Source organism: Cygnus atratus, chromosome Z (assembly GCF_013377495.2).
Source record: "Cygnus atratus isolate AKBS03 ecotype Queensland, Australia chromosome Z, CAtr_DNAZoo_HiC_assembly, whole genome shotgun sequence".
NCBI lineage: Eukaryota > Metazoa > Chordata > Aves > Anseriformes > Anatidae > Cygnus > Cygnus atratus.
This window is the reverse complement of record NC_066396.1, coordinates 40,342,110-40,364,452: the sequence shown is the minus strand read 5'-3', so window position 1 is coordinate 40,364,452 and position 22,343 is coordinate 40,342,110. Positions and strand designations below refer to the sequence as shown.

General features: G+C 37.4%; 1 protein-coding gene across 8 annotated transcripts in view; it reads left to right on the top strand.

Annotated features, from left to right (window-relative positions):
* Positions 1–22,343, top strand: part of PRUNE2 (prune homolog 2 with BCH domain) — a 139,153-nt gene that overhangs the window by 29,963 nt on the left and 86,847 nt on the right. For all 8 annotated transcript variants that reach the window (XM_035558502.2, XM_035558499.2, XM_035558503.2 and 5 more), the window contains exons 2-6: positions 727–831; positions 1,993–2,195; positions 3,686–3,849; positions 13,943–14,095; positions 16,886–16,980. In XM_035558502.2, the coding sequence (XP_035414395.1) occupies positions 727–831; positions 1,993–2,195; positions 3,686–3,849; positions 13,943–14,095; positions 16,886–16,980 (720 nt within the window). The remainder of the gene's footprint in view (positions 1–726; positions 832–1,992; positions 2,196–3,685; positions 3,850–13,942; positions 14,096–16,885; positions 16,981–22,343) is intronic.

Here is a 22,343-nt window from a genome sequence, read left to right as displayed (position 1 = left end):
CCATGCAGCTAGCTTGACATTGTGATGTGTATAAGAGAAAAACATCATCTCACATTTTGTGTGTGTGCGTACAAAGAAGATAGACACTTCCCTGCAATATTTTTCTTTCCTGCAGTTGGTGTAGCCTTTCTCTTCCTTGTGTTTGGAAAGCTCCTAATGTTGTTAGATGCAGAACAGACTCAGTTCCTGTTGACAGTGAGGAGAACTTGAAGACCTCAGTGATTCATATAGTCTGTCTAGCTTCTAAAGAGTCAACATGAAAGCCTGACACTTTAGAACTGACTCTGATCAGTAACTTTGTCTAGTTACTGATTTCAGCCAAGGAAAATAGGGGAAAAAATAGAACTTAATGCGTAAAGCTTTCTGTGTGTATTTCCACACTCTTTGTGACTGCTTTTCTTATGAGATCTGTCAGTTGTTTTCAAGGGATTTTTCCATGTATACATGATGCTGCTTATCTGCTACTTTGCTGCTAACTGGAGCTCTGTCAGGTTACTCCTCAGGTTCTGACCTGGGTTTCTTACAAGACCCAAATTTCTTTGGCTTTCTTGGGAGCAATGAAGCCAAGGAAACATGTAAGTGCATTCCTTGAGCAAATTGTGGAAAGTGTTCCAACTAAGGACACCAGCTGGATATTTAATGTGTCTTTTGAAGTGTGTTGGTGATTGGGCTTTGCTTTTTTCTTTTCATTGTTACTCATTGCAAATGTCTTCTATTGTGTTACAGAATAGGAGCAAGCACCTGGAGAAAGTCCATGTTGTTCTTGGAAATAAATCTTGTGATTTGGACTCTCTTATTTCTGCTCTGGCCTATGCCTACTTCCTAGACAAGGTAATGAGAAAAACAGAGGGATCTTAACTCATTTGCTACAGCTTACAGACTTCTCTCTGTTAAGTCGATTAAAACATATCATAAAGACATTATTCTGGACAATGACTTTGTTATAATCAGAGGTGAGATTTTTAAAGAGAAACAATCTAAATTTCTTTCCATACAAAAATTAATGAGACGGTATTAGGTGGTTTATTCAATAGCAGCAAAATATTACCCCTGTATAATTGCCAGCACTTGGTCTAGGTATCAGTTACATTTGATTTAAGCAGTGCACAGATTTTCTGCAGATATTTTCTGTGCTGGAATGGATTACATCCACAAATCTGCAATATAAATTACAGAGCTTTAGGTGACTGCTTTTATTAGGTTGTTGATTCATAGGAGTCAAGAGGGATCTTTTTTTTTTACTATTTGTTTTGAAAGTTGCACTTGTAAGTACTTACTCATTGTGATCATGTTGTGCTTAGCATTGTATGTGCATGTTGTAAAAGACAGTTTTAGAAAATGACCTGAAGAATTTGATATCTTAACAATCACAGTCAAATGATATTATATTTAAGATCTTCTCCCCATTTCGAGAAAAGCCTCATTAAATGAAGGGGATGACTTCCAGGCCGTGATTGAACAGGTGATATCCTGCTGAATTCCATACAATCAGGAGTTTATTTAGAGAAGTAAATCATCTTGCCTGAATGTAGATGTTGATAGCTATTCATCCGCATCCCATGTCACAAATGCAAAATCAGTCAAGTTTGAAAGGCAGAGTTAGATTAGGTTTATCAAAGCTTTAAGCCGGGCTCCCATGAATTAAAACATTGTCAATTTGCATTTACAGAATTTTAAGAATGCTTTTTTTTTTTCCTGAAAAACTTGTGAGATTTTCAAAAGTATAAGTCTTTTTTTTCTTTTTTTTTTTTTCCCTTTCTAGTTTCCAAAACAATTCTGCAGGAGAATTAATTCTGCAGAATTAACAATTCTACACATAAGAATAAAAAAAAAAAAAGAGTAAAAAGTGATTTATAAAGAATGAAGTAAAAGGGCAAAAATTAAACAGAAAAAATCAGATTGTTTCTAGATGCTCAGTCTGTTAGAACATATCTATAATAAAAATCAAGTCTCATTTTATTCAACTCTGACAAATGCACGTATACGTTACAGGTCAGTCCTCCTGATGTTCTTTGCCTACCAGTGTTGAACATACCAAGAAGAGACTTCAGCTACTTCACAGAGACAAGATTTATATTGGAGGAGCTGAATATCCCGGAGTCATTCCATATCTTCCGAGATGAAATCAATTTGCACCAGCTGAATGCTGAAGGGAAATTGTCTTTAACACTTATAAACAGCAACATGCTGACAAGGTATTGCATTTTAGATACAACAAGATGGCTTACTTGGGTTTGAGCTGTTTTGAAAATTACATTTTACATTTTTTCTGAATTCATATTTATATCACTATGTTAGCACAGAAAAAAAAAAGGAATTTAAAACACATTTTCTCTCCCATTATGCCCAATACATGTGACGATATAGTTGTTTTTTGTTTTTCCATCACTATTGATGGTTCTTTTTTTTTTTTTAATACCTTGTATTTTCACACAGCTTAGACTAGATATTTTAATTTTGTTTAAATAGTCCTGAGGTTTCCTGTGACCGGCAAATAAGAGATCAGATTTTTTTTTTCTTAGTTAGCTTTCACTGAGGGAATTAAAGCCCTCATTGATGTGGAGATGGACACAACAATTGCCCATGTGCTGTTAAGATCCTCCTGAAGATAGACAGAAGTTTGAGACATTTACTCTACAGGCAACATTAGCTTCAAGTAAAGCTAAGTGCGGAATAGTAGCTGTTATAAATACAGCTAGAAACAGATCAGATTCTGCTTTTACATCATCAGTAATTTCACAGCCATACAGAAATCATGGAATTCCTTCACATTACAGCATTTTTCTCAAAACATCCTCAGTGCCAGAGGCTCAGAGTTGCTCTGTGGGAGACCATATTCTATATACCCGTCCTTAAGAGAGAAACTTTATAAGCCCATGGTGAGCAGAGGGAGCTGCTTTATAGTGGTCTGCCTGTCTTGCCCACAGTGAAGGATGTTATTTGCTTCTAACTCTCTTTAGAACCTCATTTAAGATAAATAACATGCTTCCTGTGTGCTATAGCACAACTATCTGGGAAATAAAAATAAAACAGCCCCATCCTACTCTGAGGTGTTTGTAGACTAGAATAAAAGTAGGGAAAATCTGAAATGAGAAATATGTGTAAATTTCATATTGATTCTCTAACAACTGCAGGCAACTCAGTACATTGCTGACTTTCTCAAAGAAAAATTATACATAATATTTGCTTTTTGCTACTGTCCCCTCCTGTGTTTCTTTAGAAGAAAGAATTATGACTATCATTTTATGTTAGTAAATGTAGTTTGGCTTTGTTATTACTACTAAAAGCCAGAACACAAAGTGTTTAAATCCAAAATAAAGATCTTTTGCAAATTGCCAAAATATTCAGTGGTGAAATTCCCAAATCTCCCCTTCATAAAGAGTGATATTTTCAATACATGTAGAAATATTTTTTCCAGATTACTAGATTTAAAGATTTTGATAATGGAAATGTAAACAGTGAAGTCTTAGTGATATATCTAGTAATAAAACCACTGTGAGCTCTTCATTTTGAAATTACAGTTTTAGGACTTGCTTGTGACAGTTTTTGGCTTCATAGCAGACTTAGGGCAGTGACAGTGGTGTTACAGTCTGGAATTTTTAAAAAGTTTTTGCACTGTTTTGTTGGGTTGTCTCAGCAGCTAGAAAGAAATATAAACATCATTTTTTTTTAATTTGCTTGGTAGTGAGGACAAAAGTTTGGAAACAGCTATTGTCAAAGTCATCAATCCAGATGAGCAATGTGATGGCAGCCCGGAGTTACAAATGTCTTCTTCCTCTTTAGTAGTAAAAGAGATTCTTCAAGAGGCACCAGAGCTAATCACTCAGCAACTGGCTTATCTCCTCAGAGGTGAGAGATTACTCTTTATATTAAATACTGAAAGGTTTAATGGAGTGTTTCTGAATCTGCTCATGCAGAAAGAGTGTGATCCATTCTTTGGTTAACAATCCCTTTAAAGACCACGGGAAGCTTCATAAAAGAAGCAGGGAGTAAAGAGTTTGTTAAAGAGTAACATTATATTGAATATTAAAAATGTGCATTTAAAAATAGGCATGAGAGGTCTTTGCTGTATCACTAGACAAGAATATTAAATGGAGCTGTCGACACACCAGCTGGGTAGCTGGAAAGGCTGTGCGGTTCTTCAGTTCCAGGGGCTGTGTGGTGCTGGCAGCTCAGCGCTGCCTGCCTGTGGACAGCAATATGGGCTGGAATCTAATATTTACATGTTAAAGCTTCTCTTGATGGTGGTACCTTTTTTGTAAAATGATGTTTTAATGGTATGATGCAAAACTTCTGCTGCTTAAAGGTGCCATAACCAAATCTTCATCACACTCTCCTTATCTTTAGTATCATATGCCCAGTAGAGTACGAAGGATAGGAATTGAATAATCAGAAGTATTTTCAATTCTGTCTTCATAGTTATCATTTGCATTAGTTTCCTCAGTTTATTTGCTGCAGCAGAATTCTTTCATAGAAAATAAAGCTGGAGTTGGAAAGAACTGAATGCTGTTCTTAAGTTCAACAATTTTAATATTATTTAATATTTTTTTTAAAGATTTTAGGTTTTAATTCACATTTGAATGTTAAATGCCCTTTAAGGAATCAAAAGCAATGTTTAATGAGGATTATGACATCTTGCCTATACTTTCAGAAGCTAGGGAAGTCTTTCCTTGTCATTGTACTGATCACTATGATAGCAAATATAATGAGCATGTTCTGAAAAATTACAAAAGGTAATCTTTTTTCATGTTTCTGTGAAAGAAGTTCTAACAGTAACACTGAATTTAGCCAGCTTTTAAAGAACCTTTCCATGCTAATAAGCTCTAGTAAACCTGCCATGAAATATTTTTTTTTTTTAAGATCCAAATTTCTGTTGAGTAGCCGTCCAGGAAATCTAGGCAAATCACCAAGTATAATAATTGATTCTGGAGGCAGAAACAGAAATAGGCTTTTGGGAGTCTCTCAGGCTTCCTGTTTGCTGGTGGAAAGAGTAAGGAGGCAGTGCTCTGAATAATCAACAAGAACACATAAGTGTTATACATGGTTGTAAGTGTCCATGTGTTTTGGCTCTCATGTTTGCATCCAAATTTAAATAAAGTGCTTTTATTAGAGAAATATTGAAAGTGTTTGCATTAGAGGTAACACTTCCAGTTTTAAGGGATATAGTAGCTTTGTTTGTTTATTTTTTAAATCAGAAAGTAAATTGTAATATTTTATTCAGTGGTGAGTATTTGCAGAACTTGGTGGATATAGGGGGGGCAGTGTACCTTCTCTTAAATGGAAGGACAAGTGATTGACAAAGCCTAAGTAGCTACAGCTCTTCTTACGACTTCATGCTTTTCTGTTTCTCCCAGTAATGCAGTTTGAGTGTATAGCATACTAAGCAATACAGCAAGTCCTTTTGCGACTCTCCGAAAATAGAAAATGGCTTTGGTACTTAAGAACCTTTCATTGCAAATTTATAAAAGTCACTGAATCCCATTACTGGTTTTGACAGTAAAAAAAATTTCTTAGATGTAAATGTATGTAGATCAAACTACAAAGTTTGGAAATAAGAGAGCAAATATGACCTACCCAGGTCTAGCTTTTGTGTTCCTATATGTATATTATGGCATTTTGTCAAAGTCCATGTCCATGAAGTATACCCTTTGATATTCAACTTACCTGTGAGCATAGGAAACACCGGGGCCATATATCATAGTCTGTAAGGATGGGTGGCTGTTTCAGTACTGATGAATGTATGTGTAGAGGCTGGATGCCTTTCAGTTTAGCAGGACAGCCACAATTTCTGTTGGCACTGCATGGGCGTAGAGTCAAGGGAGAGGGTCCTGCTCTGTTTTTCTGACTTTGTTACTTCCAAGGGAAATCCATATATTGTTTGTATGTATCAGCTTTGGGGGAGTTTTAGAAACAGAGGACCAAAGTGGAAGTCAAAGTGGTAAGAATTAGGATTTTGTTTTCACTAAAGAGCTGAGAGATCCCAGACTCTGTGTCGGAGTTGGGATCTCATCTTTCATTTTCTGGCTTTCCAGTGAGCATTTTGCTAGAAGATTTGTAAGATAACACAAATATCTCATGTTTTAATAATCATTGCGTGGTGACTGTAACAGTTTCATTTTTTGCCTCTTTTGGGGGGGGTTTCTTTGTCACAGTCTGTTAACAATTTGTTGATTTTAGTAATAGAAGCAGATATTTATAGCCTGCATATTTCAACTTTGAACAAACTTCACCTACTCTTCTGTACTCTTCTGTTTAAACAAATGAAAAGAAAAAAAAAAAACAACAACAGCAATCAAGAAGAGGTATCTGTGTGAAACTGAGCACATTATTGATCTAGGTAGTTTAATATTTAAGGACTTAAGGACTCTTTTTTTTAAGCTGAGTGGTTTCCTGGTATCTTTTTCTCCTCATCAGACATCAGTTAGTTCTACCCTTGGGCTTTGAATAGAACCTGCTTTGAGAGTCAAAGCATTGTACAGCCATATCTGCCTTAAGTTAGAGCTTGCTCTGTCCCTGGATTTGTGCCAGAAGCAAACAATTATGGAACCTGCCAGAGTCTTGGGCCTGTGTTATTTTATTTCCCCAGAGATGTTTACAAGGGGACTGTTGCCAAACTCCAGATCCATTAAACTGCTGAATCATTACATTTTTTGTAGCAGCCAGCTGGCAAGGATGTGATTCCAAACACTCACTGTCAGGTACCTTGGGTCAGTGTACTCTAAAAAATGCCTCCTTATGTTTATTTGTATAAAGCCTTGAAGGATGCCACAAGATACAGACTGCAACATGTAAACAGAGACATTTATGGAAAGAGCATCAGCAAATTTTTTGAAGTGAGTCTTCTTTTGCTAGTAATGAGCTGCATAGTTGAGGTCTTTTTGTGCTCTGTTGGGGCAGTCTGACTTTCAGTAGAGAAGATAAGTTTGTTGTTCTAGCCACCCAGGCTAATGTTAAGAAATGTCCTTTTAAGGACTTCAGAAATGATGCCAATATTTTTTTTTTGATGTTGCTCTGTCTTGTACGTCAGTCAGATGATTCACATGTTCCCTAATTGGTTCATCCTTAATATACATGTGATAAACAAGGGGACATTTTAAACTGCAAAAAACACCACCGTTGTTTGGATAGATATTTTTATGTATGGAAACAGTTGTCTTGAAGGCAATGCTTCCCCACCCTGCCCCCCAAATTACACTTCATTCCAGCTTTGTGGCTTTGCTGTTAATTGCAATGAAGAGTGCTTGCTTCAATCTGTTTTATATCTTTGTTTTAATCTGCAGTGTTTTTTTTTTTTTTTGTTGTTGCTGTGTTTTGTTTATTTTTTGAGGGCACAGGGGGCGTCAAAGTATACTTTCCATGAGGGACTGTTGCTTTTCCCTGTCTTTAATTTTTCCAGGTCATGGAACAAAATCTCGACAGGAGAAATGCCTATATTTTCATTGTACTGTTTCTCTCAGCCACAAACTTATAATTCAGGAGATGCTTGTGCTGTTCCTAATGTTTTCCCAAAACGACTTCTGCCTTCATTAGATCATGTTTAATATTAATGCACAGCAATTGCTTTTGGCAAAACTAGTGTTTCACTTCCAAACTGCTTTGCAAAAAGAATAAAATGCATATAGTTTTTTAAGAGGGCTAGCCTTTTTTCTAGTGACCTCTCCCTAGGAAAAAAAAATATGTAATGTAGTATGACGTACACAAGAAATAATATTGAATCTTGTGTTGCCTATTATATATTTCTTTTTTTCTGTGCTTGTCAGCAGACAGAGCAGCCTCCATTATGCTTTCAGAAACCCTGAGGGAGTTGCACCAGCACTCAGTGAAGTCTGCAGGAGATTTCTGAGCCCATGTATCTCTTTTACAGCAGGTACTCACAAGGGACCACATGACTAAATGGACTGACCTTTGGACAAGCAAAAGTACCTCAAGTTAACTGTTTTTTTTTTTTTTTAAACTACCTGAAATCTTAGCACTCCAAGGGTTGCTGAGGATATCTGTGAGAAGTGTGTGCCTTTCTTTCCTGCTGATGAACATAGCATTAAAGAATGAAGGAAGAATAAATGTTGAGCATAGGACTTGCTGACATCCTGTGAATTTGAGAAGTCGCCTTTCTTTCCTTTTACCCTACTAGAAATGTTAGCAATTGCAAGCACTATGGTATTGCTGGGATAAACAGCTGAGGGGGAAAAAAAAAAAAAGACCGTTAAGAAGCTTTCTAAGATATCTCCTTATTCTGAGGCATTATTTCAGGCTGACTACATTTCATTCTTGTATTAAGTGATAAATCCCCAAATTTCTAGGTTTGCTTTGCTATTTGAAGGTGTTGTACCTGATCAGAATATGTAGAGGTCAACACTGAGATGAGCAGGGAAGGGTCCACGCTTCCAGATAGATGCTGCAGTACAGTGCACTTCTAAACACATTCTGCTTTTACATCTGTACAGTAATGGTTGTGTCCTGCCAAAGCTGAAACCAAATATGAGGCTTTGCCTTACCTTTGAAGAAATGCAAAATTTGTCACAAGTGAAAACAAGAAAAAATCGACACTGTTACCTGCAGAAATGCATGATATGCTGCCCTACCATTTCACAGGGAGTCTTTCCATCTATTTTGATTGGGAAGTAGATTAAAAAATAATAATTAAAAACATCCTTTCCCCAGTATGTGTGTGTAAGAGAATGAAACTAGTTTTATTGTCATGAGCAATACTCCTGCAACACTGCTGCTGCAACGGGAGTGCAGGTAGTCTTTTCATCAGTCCTCCCACTCAAAGTGAAGGGGTATGAAAGGGCCAGTTGACTATGGCAAATCAACAGATGGTTGTAGGACTGGTGCCACAGACAGGGGCTTGTCTACTTAGACCAGGGGACTTGCCTTGAGAAACCTGGTCTCCCGGGAGCTAGTGGGGACCACCTGTCATGGGCTTGCCAAGCTGGTGAAGAGGGCTTTAAACTAGAGTTGCCAGGGGAGGAGAACCTCAATCCATCCCACTCCCAGTTTGATGCAAGTGCCAGGAATACATGCCCAGAGCCTGGGGAAGGGTCATGGGTCAGCAGGAGAGCACCTGAAGAGCAGCACAAGGGAATTCCAGCCACTCCAGTCAGTGAGTCAGTTTCATCAGGGGCCCAACTTAAATGTCTCTATGCTAACACAAGTAGCATGGGGAGTAAAGAAGAGGAGTTAGAGATGTACGCGTGCCTGCAGGGCTTTGTTCTCATTGGCATTACAGAGACGTGGTGGGACAGATGGCTCCCACGACTCGTGTTTGGAAGGATGCAGGCTGTTTAGGAAGGCCAGGCGAGGGAAGCAAGGAGGGGGGCATCACCCCGTGCGTCAGTGAGCAGCTGGAGTGCATGCAGGTCTGCCTGGGGGTGGGTGAGGAGCTGAGAGAGAGCTTGTGGGTCAGGATTCCAGGGAGGGCAGGGACAGGGGACCTTAGAGTGGGAGTGTGCTACAGGCCACCTGATCAGGAAGACCAAGCAGACGAGGCCCTCTATAGGCAGACAGAAGCAGCCTCACATATGCAAGCCCTGGTCCTCAGCAGGTACTTCAAGCAGCGTGGTACCTGTTGGAGGGACAGCACAGCAGGGCATAGGCAGTCCAGGAGAGCCCCGGAATGCACTGATGACAACTTTCTTCTGCAAGTGATAGAAGGGCCCACAAGGAGAGGTGCTATGCCAGACCTCATTCTCGCCAACAAGGAGGGTCTGGTGGGGAATGAGAAGCTGAAGGGCAGCCTGGGCTACAGTGATCATGAAATGGTGCAGTTTTGCATTCAGAGGGCAGTGAGGAAGGGTCACAGCAAGCTTGCTGACCTGGACTTTTGGCCTCTTGAGGGATCTGCTTGGTAGAAGGGTACCATGGGCCAAAGCCCTGAAGGGAAGGGGGGCCCAAGAAAGCTGGCTAATATTCAGAGATCATCTCTTCCAAACTCAGGAGCGATGCTTTCCAGCAAAGGGGAAGTTGGGCAAAAACACCAGGAGATCTGCATGGAATGAACAAGGAGCTCCTGGCCAAACTTGATCAGAAAAAGGAGGCCTGCAGAGAGTGGAAGCAAGGACAGGAACCCTGATAGGAATACAGAGAAAATGTCTGAGCAGCAGGAATCAGGTTAGGAAAGCCAAAGCCCTGTTGCAATTAAATTTGGCCAGGGACATCAAAGGCAACAAGAAAAGCTTCTATTAGGTACGTAAGTGATTAAAGGAAGACTAAGGAAATGGTGGGCCCCCTCCAGAAGGAAATGGGAAACCTGGTTACCCAGGATATGGTGAAAGCTGAGGTACTTTTTTGCGTCAGTCTTCACCAGCAAGAGCTCTAGCCATATAGCCCAAATCCCAGAAGGCAAAGGCAAGGACTGGTAGAATGAAGAACTACCCAGTGTAGGAGAAGACCAGGTTTGAGACCATCTAAGGAACCTAAAGGTGCACATATCCATGGGACTTGATGAGATGCATCTACAGATCCTGAGGGAACTGGTGGATGTAGTTGCTAAGCCACTGTCCATTATATTTGAGAAGTCGTGGCAATCTCATGGAGTTCCCAGTGACTGGAAAAGGGGAAACATAACCTCCATTTTTAAAAAGGGAAAAAAGGAAGATCTGGGGAACTACAGACCACTCAGTCTCAGCTGTGTGCTTGGCAAGATCATGGAACAGATCCTCCTGGAAACTGTGCTAAGGCACATGGAAGGCAAGTCAACATGGCTTCACTAAGGGCAGATCGTGCCTGACAGGCACACACAAAATTGGTATCATGTTGACTTCAAAAATGTTGAGCTTGATTCAGTGTAGAACTTGCACCTCTCATTTTACTGCATTTTGCAGAATGTTTGTGTTAATTTTTTTTCCCCAAGAACTATTCTGTCCACAAGGACACAGTTTTGGTAAAGGTTTGAAAACACTGTGTGACTTGAAGGGTCATTAAAAGAGCAGTGTGCAGAAGGTCAAGGGAGGTGACTGTCCCCCTCTACCGAGCCCTTGGGAGGCCCCACTTGGAGTACTGCGTCCAAGTTTGGGGCCCTCAGGACAAGAAGGATGTGTGTGTGTTAGAGCGGGTCCAGGAGAGGGCCAAAAAGATGATCCAAGGGGCTGGAGCACCCCTCCTATAATGTATGGCTGAGAGAGCTGGGGCTGTTGAGCCTACAAAAGATAAGGCTCCAGGGTGACCTCATCACAGTCTATCAATACTTAAAAGGGTCTTCTAAAAAGGAAGGAGAAGGACTCTTTACTCGGGTAAATAATGGTAGGACAAGGGGTTTAAAAGTAAAAGAGGAGAGATTTAGATTAGAGGTTAGAAGGAAATTTTTCACTCAGAGGGTGGTGAGGCACTGGAACAGGCTGCCAAGAGAGGCTGTGGAAGTCACATCCTTGGAGGTGTTCAAGGCCAGGTTAGATGAGGCCCTGGGCAACCTGGTCTAATGGGAGGTGTCCCTGCCTATGGCAGGGGGATTGGAACTGTATGATCTTTGAGGTCCCTTCCAAACCAGGCCATTCTATGATTCTGTGACTCTGTGAAGATACATGCAGGTGGACAAGACTGCCCAGTCATGCTTATGCTGCTGGAAAGCTATCCATAATGTGCTACAGTATCTCCCTAGCAAGTCCTTGCACAATGAATTTGAGCATGTGCTGTCAGACAAATACTTTCTGATGGAGTCTTAATTTCCTTTGTGTATGCATGAGCGCCCCGGTGTCTGCTCCTAGAGGTTAAAAAAAAAAAAAGGGGGGGAGGGAGGGAGAGCTTAAAAATCAGAAGGTTGTTATTACTAAAATAGTTCATGGATCCTGGTACCTAAGCTGCCATTTATCCAGGTACAGCTCTGTGCTGACTGGGAGTACACCGTGGGCCATATAACTTGTTTATTGCTCTTCTGAAAATATAGACAAGAATATGTAGCACATGCATTTTTTTCTCATTAGAAGTAGGAACAATGAAGGAATACTGTTAGATGAATCATTCTGGAGGCTGCTGATTGGGAAACTTGTTTCATATTAAAGGGACAGAAAATTAAGGCTTACAACTATGTTTAAATTCACTGGGAGCTTTATATCACTAATATATAATGTATATATCTATATATCCTAGGTGCTAAGTATCAGTTAATTGCCTGGAGACATCTGAAATCTGTTTTCTCTGCAGCCTTGTTATGAGTACCTAAATTTACAAATCAAAATAAAACAATTCTGAAAATCTGTGTCAGTATATATGATTTTCATTTGGTCTGTATTTATTTAATATTTTTAATGCTATCAAACAGGGCAGAAACATTGTCTTGAAGTGATGGTAAGACTGACATAAGGATAGGGAAGCTGAGAATTAAAAGAATATTAGAAATTATCTATAACAGAAAAACAAAAGAAATTTCATATATCTGAATTTCCAGAACTTAATATCTGTTGGGGAACAGCTTGTTAAACATTGCTTTTAATAAGATTAATTAAAAAGCAAATTATTTTGTAGATATATTTTTTGACTTTTACATAATTAAAAACTGACTCAAATGATTTTTTAGTTTAATAGGTGTTAATCCATTTAAAGTTTGTTTTTTTGATGTTCGAGTTCTTGCCTACTTACCAGGAAAACTGTGATTTCAGTAATGTCTGATGTTAGAATCGTATCTGTGATACATGTATTTTACTCCCACATGTCCTTTAACACATCATGTCAAATGTATTCCTTAGATTAATATGACAAATAAATATGGCATATTTGAATTATACATTTCCTAGGTAAGATTACTTAATCCATACAGGATTTGTCTAATAAGTAGGTGTGTACTTAGCATAGGAAAACTCTTTTATGTTGCATGTGCTTCTAGACATTTTGAAGAAATACTTTTCATTATTTTCTGTGGTAGCAGTGTAGGAGAAAACCAGACTCATACTGGGTGTTTGGGAAGAGAACAGAAAATATTCATCTTCTGTTCAAGAACCCTGACCACTGGTGCATTATGGCATGTCAACCTATGTGATCTACCTTTCCTAGTCAGCCCAGTGAGATTGAGGATAGCTATGTCCAAGTTTTTCTTTCTCTCACTTAGCTCTTTGTTAAAACATAAACATTTTGGCTTATAAAAACTATCTTATATTATTGTACTGATTTGCTCATTGACCTGGCACGATGCAATGTGATCATACTCTTGTTTGAAATCCCTGTGCACAGTACAGTAATAAATAATTTCAATGCTGAATTGTAAGACTTTATTGTCCTTAATTTAGTGTGAGTAATTGGGTGCGAAGGCTGCCCTTGGATATATTAATAAATGGGATCCCACTCTTCAGGTGATGAAAGGGTGACTTGAGACCTTCAGCTGTGTCAGAAAGTTTTTACATTCAGGATGCAGAACATAGTGGTCTGAAAAGACATCAAGCTCACCTTTGTCTTGTAAGAGCATACCAATTTTGAAGAAGTTATTCATTGAACTATGTTTCTCTTAACCTGAAAGGTTAGATAGAGTTAAATAGAGTGCACCATTTTGTTTGGCTGAATGTAGTGTGCTTTTTTTTTTGTGTGTTCTTTGACAGGGGTTCAGCTAGTGTCAAATATGCTGAAATAACTAATGTCATGTGCCTTGTCATATTTTGTAGCATATTTAGCACCCTTCTAATGCACTTTGTAAGTTTTATCTGCTATACTCAAGTATATTTTTTAAAATTCTGGATATAGGTGCCTTTGAAAGCCATCATTTGATGCAAACAATGTAGCAGAAGCCATAGCTTTCTAAAAAGTATAATCTTAATATAAGCAGTTTTATTTTTGTGTTCAGGTGATAGTATATCTAATTATTTTGGCATTTTGCTTGAGCATTTTATCAGTTCATTGAACTCATCAGTGGGAACAAGCTCCAAAGAGGAAATGGACGTTGATGGGGTAAACATCCTTGTTTATGTAGTCCCTCTTCACTGTTTAGATGAGGTATTGATTTTACCTTTCAACATTTCAGGAAGCATTCTCTTCAAGTGCATGTCTTCGGAGCTTGACAGAATCACAGAGCAGCAGGAGAAAGTGCTGTCAGTTCTAGAGGAGAAGTTTCCAGGTCTTCCCCCACGAGAAGAAATTATCTCTGTTCTCCAGGAGACTCAGCTTAACCCTCAAGGTAATCCAATTTCCATTTTCAGACATTTTACAAATTTAGTTACCTAACTGTATTTGAATAGTTTGGCTCATTGTGTGTGGTGAGAGTATAGCTGCAGGATGGTATCTTCATTGGCAGTTACATGTAGTTATATTTAATTTTTAAAATAACTGGATTAAAATTTTAATAATGGAATTGCAATTTTTGCTGAGGAACTACTGAACTTCTAAATAATCTTATATTGCTTTTATGGGTGACAGAACACTGGCATAGATTGTCCAGAGAGGCTGTGAAGTCTTCTTCCTTGGAGGTCTTGGAAAGCCACCTAGACATGGTCCCAGGCAGCCTGTTCTAGGTGGCTCTGCCTGGGCAGGGCGCTTGGACCAGATGGCCCCCAGCGGTCCCTTCCCACCTCAGCCATTCTGCGATTTACAGATAAAGTAGATGTTAATTTATTTCACATGTTTGCTTTTACAAGCATGTGCTAATCAAGTATTTGTGTTAATGAAGTGGAACCCAGGACAGAGGTATAATCAATGTTTCAGCACACATGCAGAAACTGTGTTGCAGTCGCCTTAACATCATGGGAGTGGATTTTATCTTCTGAACCTTCCCAAATTTATCAAGGTTTCAGCTATTAGGGCTAGGGGTCTGTACAGGTGAAGTGACTTTGACTAAGATCAAGGAAACAGTGAGAAAACTGTAACTCTTTCATTTCCTTCCACTAGAAATAACTGAAGACATTGTGATGTTATTTCAGTGATCAAAACTCAGAATGTGTGAAGTTGATATTTGATCACAGGCTTGTGAAGGGATGCTGAAAGTTGTTGCAATCACTCAAATTTTTTACTGTCTTTATTAAATGACATCCACTACCAAGTTGTTACCAAAGAGTGAGCATTGAATTATGGAGATACTTTTCTGTTAGATATATCAGGCATGAACAGGGTCCCTTTAGACTTGTAGTCTTTATTCGCTCTTCTCTGTCCACCCATCTGCTGAATACTCTCACCTGAATTCAGACCTTCAGCCTGAAATGGCTTCCCAAACTGGTAGTTGAGGGCAGAACTTGAGGTGCTGCTGCCTTTTTTCTTTCTTTCAGTGAGGCTGCAAAATAAAATAATTCAGGGCCGTAAGTCTTTGGATTGTTCCCTGATATTTCTTGTGACATTAGTCAAGAATTCACAGTTCAGAAATGAACTATGTGGCCTGGATTGGAGAGACAGTGAATGTGGCTGTTGCTGAACTCTGTTCTCAGTACTGCCATTTTTTGTGGACGGTGGTTGAGTGGTGTCATGTACTTGTTTGTACATGAGAAACTAGAGGGTTTATAATTGATGTAGTTTACCCTGCTCATGTGACATATAAAAACTACTGGCAATAAATGTCAGGCAGACTGAATCTGTTATGCCTACTTTTCCAAGTTTTGTATTGGATATTAGGGTAATGTCATGCTTTTTTTTTTTTTGTTTCATAGCTGCTGTTTTCCATATATTGTAAGGTACATATTTAACACTGCGTACATTTATATGGTATTTGTATTAGTAAAGTATTGAAGAGTTTCTGAAGTCCATTGAAGATACTGACCTCTGCTGAACATTGTGCCTTATATACCTGTTATTTTAGACCCTATTAGGAAAATTTGGCAAAACCGTTCTCAGCTTCATACAGAAATAATGATTTTTTGGCCTGAGTTCATGAATTCACTTGTTATTTGAGGCACACTGGTCTGTAGTCAAACAGAAAGTCTACAGGCTACATATAAATATTTTTAAAAGGACAGACTCAAAAACAAAATAAATATATGAACATAAGCCAGTTCATCTTGTCATTGGATTGAATGCAGTACCTGGACTCTATACAAGAACAGTAACAAGATGATTCATTTCTTTGGCTTTAAGTGGGTATTTGGCTTCCTCTGAAAAATCACTCATGCAAACACATTGTGGATGTTATGCAGCTAAGTTTTATAAGTTTGTAAACATTTTATTTACCGCTCTACACTGAAGTAAGTAGCTCACACCTTTCTTTGTATAGGCATTTGGCTACTTTCTCTGTTCACCGGATGGTGTGATACAACTGTGTATCTATACATGAGATATATTTATTATAAGAATCTTTAAAGCATTTAAGTCAAATGTCTCCCATTGAAGAAATTTAGTCATGTGGATTTTAAATATGTTGTACTTAAACATATCAACATGTCTGGTTATAGTGTTAAGTAATTCCAGGTTTACTCTGTTTTCTGATGATAATGTGCATTTCTGTTTCTATGGTACGTACGCATCCCGTTGGTTCATTTACTGTTTGATGTACATAAACCATTGTTGGTATCAATTTGTGAGGAAAACCAGAAAGGTTGAATGATTTTGTGTTCACAGAATGTCTTAATGCTTTGCCTCTGAATATTTTAGAAATACCATAATAATCTACATGTGCTTTTCAGTGTGTTACTTATTCCAGAAGTATTTCATATTAGTGGCATAAGGATGGTCTAGGTATACATTTATCATCAATTAGGAATCAGTTGACCTAGGAAGTACAAGTGTTCACACAATTTCATTTCATTGCAGGAGACTTAATTAATTCTTCATCCTTTGTTGTTGCTTTTTAATCTCTTCCTTTCTCAAAGAAACCCTCTGGAAATATTATGCATTGAATTATTAATGTTGATTTTAATGTTCTTATAGGGCGTCCTAAAATACAGAAGGCTCAACATTAAGGTTCAAACTGTATTTTTAATTTATGTTGCTATATCTGTTCAGCTGTGGATACTTGAATGTATTGAAATTCCTTTCTCTTCTAAAATAGGTGTAAGCATTGAGGAAGTTATGCTGAAGGATCTCAAGGAAATTTCAGATGGAGAAATCAAAGTAGCAATTAGCACTGTGTACATGACACTGGAGGTAAGAGGAAGCTTAAATAATGTAGTTGGTAAACAGCCCTACTGCATAAAGGAAGAGTTCTTTAAGGTTATGAACCTCGTATTTTCTTCTTAGATTAGTGAAGCTTCTGCTCATATGTAATGTAATTACTTTTGAGAGAATGACTAGCTGTTTGTGATCTCACTATCATTTATATACACCTGATTATTACTTCCTGTTGATCAGTTTGATGGTTTATAAAAACAATGGCACTAGCCAATTGCAGCCTTTGTGCCAACTGAAGGTGTGAGCGTTCAGTTATACTTTGTAGATAGTTACTACTTTTCACTTAGGTTATGGCATATGGGCGTATGATTTATATATCTGGTCTAACGCTTTCTCAGCTCTTTGACAGGAGAGGGTGTTCTTTTATTCCTTTCATGCCTACCTTGAAATTGTGTAATGAATTTTGTCCATTCCCAAATGCATGTGTGGACTGACCTAATCTAAATGAAAATGGTGGTAGAAACAAAGGACCTTGACGGAGTAGAAGTTTGTAGAATTTTGGTTGTTTGGATTAAAACCGTAGATTTGTCCTAATGAGTTTTCCTGAGATAGCCCAAAATTTTCCTTCTTGACCAATTTTTTGGTCATTTTTTAATTGCTAGGAGAAAACTTCTGCAGTATGTTTTGCATCATTATTTCAAGATAATTGGTATTATAGATGTTAGTGGTTATATACCTGGACTTGAAGTAGACATAAATATTATTGTATGTGACATGCAAACGATGTTGTCATCTTTTATTTTTTACTTTTAGATTTAAAAAGTTTTGATTAAATGATATTTAAAAAATCACCTGAAGAGTACTTTATAGTGTATATCCTATGAGGTTCCTTACAAAATGTTTTTTCAAGTCATTTTATAAAAAAATAAGGTGCTTCTGTGGATGAAGAAGTTTCTGGCATAATCCCACAAATTATTATCCACAAATTTCTGCTTTTTTCTTAAGCTTGCATAGTGAAATATATAAATCAATCTTGCTATCTAAGTGTTGAGATATCCTTAATATGTGACTAAGTACTGAAATAAAAATATTTTAATTTTAAAAAATGAAAAAAGTAGTCTTATAATACCTCCTGCAGTTCTGCAGCTACTCTGGTGTATTTGTTTCTTAGGGGGTGGGATAAAGCAGTGTTTTTGGCCTGGTCAGCTTTATTACAAAGGCATTTTACAAGTCTATTTTAAAAGCTTGTTTATGGCACGGATTTTTTTTTTGGCCTTTACTACAGTTAGAACTATTTTATAGAGAGTAAGCAGAATCTGTTCTGAAATTCTGAAAGCAGAATCTGTTAGTTTCTCATTGGCAAGCAGGCTTTACCGGCCACGAAGTACACCACTTTGTTTGCCATAATTTTGCTCCTCAAAATTATGCTGAGGTTGGGAGTGGTGGGGAAAAGTATTGCAGGATAAATCCTAAAAAGAAGAAATTGGATTATTTTTTTTAACATCCTTTACGTTTTTTTTATTATTATTATTATTATCATTTTTATTAAGTGGGCTTCAGTGAATACGGGACACTGGGCTGGTAATGAGAAACTAGATTTAATATTACATTTTTGTTTTATTTATTTTACTTTTAATTTTGTTTCATAGACTATGTAGAATGCAGACCTTGTGCCCCACAAATCTAATGTTTAGCTTTGGCTAAACATGGTTGAAGTCATCTGTACTACTTTACATACTCAAAGTAATCATAACCTGAAACTTCTCTTCCATGTGGCAAATTGAACTTGGCAACAATAGATTTTCATAGTCCTAAAAGTAGGCAAATCTTCAAACTCTTTTCAGTGACTGAGTAACATTCAATGCTGGCATGCTTTGTTCAAGGAACTGCAAGATCTGGTGGTCAAGCAATAAAAGTTTCACAGTTGTCTTTCTTGAGACACATCCAACAGCCATTGGGGAAGAAATGTAGATTTAGTTGCAAGTAAAAAGAACAAATTGATCAGGGTCTTACTGAAGTTAGATGATTTTTAGTCCTAACCTGTTAAGCAATTTTATTACTTAACATTATTTAGCATTTCTGATAGCATTTTTTTTCTGGAAGTTATGGGCATCTCTCTTTACATTTTGCTCTCTACTTTTCTGCTGTGAATATTTTGCATCAAAAAGAGCTTTTTTTTTTTTGAGGTGTAACTGCTTTTTTTTTTTTCCCTAACATTTACAAACTCATACTTGGTTAAAAACATCTACTAAGTTCATGGTTGGTCTGGAGATCAGTTTTGCATTTATTACGTTACTGCACTTTGTTCAAATGTTTTCTAAACTCTCTAATTTACAGCATTTGACTAGCACAAGACTCGCTGTCTGGCAGCCAGGGACAAAGTCGTCTGCATCATGGTAAAGTAGGTGGCTTGTAAAAACATTCTGCACAAGTTACTTCACCTAGCATCAGCAAAACACTGTGCATAACAGAATTACAAACAAAACTGTCCAGACCCATGTCTCTCCTCAGTTTAGATTTCTGTTTTGGTATGACCTGAGAATACACAAACTTTAGTGACTTCTGGATTTTCTCAGCAATTATGATGATAATTTGTTTTTTCTCCTCAAAGTGCTCTGCAGACATTACCTGATTAAACATAAAAAACATAAAAAATTAAAACATAAAAAAATTAAACATAAAAAGAACATGAAGCATAGGCTAGGCTTTGCAGCAGGTGTAGAATGTCTGATGTGTTTGTTTCTTCAGAAATCTCACATTGTTTATTTTTTTAAACCAGCAGATAAGTAAAAGAATTTTTCATGAAAGTACTTTCTGTAGGCTCAATTATTTGCTATGGTTCAGTGCTCTATCATGTAGCTGATACTGCTAAGACCAAGGATGATGATTATATGATTATACTTGGGTAGAGTAAGCTGTTCGCAAGTGCACATCTCCTGTTGCATTGGCTATATATCATGAAGAATGAAAGTGTTATAGCTCAACACTCAAGCTATGATTTCAGTCAGCATGTCACAATAGTAGACAGTTAGAGATCAGTTAGTCAGGTATTCTAAAAAATGTCACACCTCAGTAGCACATTCTCAAATGATTTTACATCCTTCTTATATCAACTTCTCTGGCAAGTTTTACAGATTTTTGTTGAGAGTAAACTGAAAAAAAAATCTCTGTTCTTGGCAGAAAGGATGTTCTTTCCAGTCAAATCTTGGCCTGAAGCTAAGTCTCTTTCCCTTCTTTTCCACTGATTTTTCTATACTAGAAAAATCATGTATTTTCTCAGTTTCCCCTCTGTAACTGAGAATGTTAACATTTATTTCATTAATGTGCCATGTGGCTAAATTAATTGAAGCGTGTGTTAGAAATGTTGCGATAAACCCTACTTTTATTAGTAAAGATACACATTTCATATTACCTGTGGGAATGTTTTCAAGGTTCTGTATTTCATAAGGAAGGAAAAGATGGTAACTAATAAATCATCAATTGTAAGTTAATACTTACTAATTACTTAGAGTGTTATTGCATAACAATACTCAAACATGTAGGACACGTGAAGGCATGCTGCTGCGCTCAACAGTTTCCCATGAAGAAAGACGTAAATGCAAACATAGCAATGCAATTGATCTCAAAGCTTTATTTGTATGTAAATACTGATATTAATCAACGTTCTGTGATTTAGATCCATTCTTTGTTGGCTCACTAGTTCTCAACCGAATGATTTTTAAGTGTCCTGATAAGAGAGTCTTTCAACTGTTGAAGGAATAGAAAGTGTTGACATAAGTAATAAAGTCAGGGAAAGCATTTCATGCAGGGGAGTTTAGGTTTTTTTATGAGAATCTATGTGAAGCCTTGCATCTTTTTAAGACAACTGCTTTTCTATCTGCACTTCCAGGATTTAGGTGGCATTAAAGTTGTAAGTTGAAATCAGACCTGTGTCTCCAGAGACTGGCTGCCAGAGTGTGTGTCACTTGGATTTCATATGTATTGCGGATTTTTTTTAGGTGTGTGACAAAAGACTCGGAGACCAGATCACAGTTATTTTTGTTGCCTTTGCCAGAAAGTTTCCACAAGTCATAATAACGATTACTCATAGGATACTGTAGCAAAATTCAATGCATGCATTACAGTTAATTTCTATTACATTATGTTATACCCTGAGAGTATATTTTGCTTATCTCTGCTGGAATTCTCTAGGAAATGAGAAATATCTTCTCAATGTGACTTTCTGTGAAAGTCATTTTTTTCCTGAGAAATGAATACTTATTTTGTAAACTGAACTCTGTTCTCTGCTTTCTTAAGTCTACTGCACCAGAATGATGTTCAGGTTTCATGAGCGTTCGGTTTAGTTGAAATGGCTCATGATGTTGAAGCTTAATAATGCATTTGTTGGACTAGCCCAACAAATAGTCTTTAATCTTCTGTTTCATGAACATTTATTCTAACTACTCACAGAACTTGGAATAAGTTAGGATGATAGAAAAATCAAATTCCTCCAGGGAGAATCAAGGCAGGCAGTTGAAAACAGGGCAAAAAGGTACCACCTAGTAGTACAAATGATTTGGGAATAGTATCAAGGGAAAACAAGCTCATGCAACAAGTTTCCTTTTTGTGGCTTTGTCTTTGAGAAACATACAGCAACTGGAACTTGGGAAATTTTGAAATGTTTTGGAGCACAATGGATCCACTTCCCAATAGATAAATAGTCTGATGTCAGAGAGACAATTTGATTTTCATACTGTTTTGTAGTAGTAGTATGGCTTGCAACAATGCTACTAATTTGGAGAAGTTTATATGTGTATTACGAAAAGTGATGCTTTTAATACTTCTGTTAAGCAAAGCAAGGATCTGTGTCATACCTGGTGCATGTCAAACAAGTACTAGGTAGGCTATTGCATCCAGTTAAGTGAGTCTTTGATTTGTTTGAAGGTTTGAACCTTTGTTGTCTATCTGTAATGACTGGGCCATAGTTACGTACTTGGGAACTTTTTTCTTGCGGTATAAATATAAACACATTTCAAATGAGATCAGATTGGTCCATGAATTTGTTTTTAATGCTAAAAACAAAACAAGAAGAAAACCCCAAGTAAACATGTTAACATTTAATCTTCCAATAATGGAATTGGAAACAAAATTCACAGTAACTTACAATAGCAATGCTATTTAGAGATATTTTTCTGATGCCTGTTGTGAGAAGTTAGGGTATGTAAAATAAATGATGTATGGAGCTGTAGGAATGCGACTTTTGCAGACTACCTTATGTCTAAGGAACATTAAACATAGGGTTCTCGTTTAGCAAATAAATAACCATTCATTTCAATGGCTGCATAGTCTGGACTTTTGTGCATATTTTTGCAAAGATGAGAAGAGGCCATTAGGGATTTAATATAAAATAAATCGCCAAG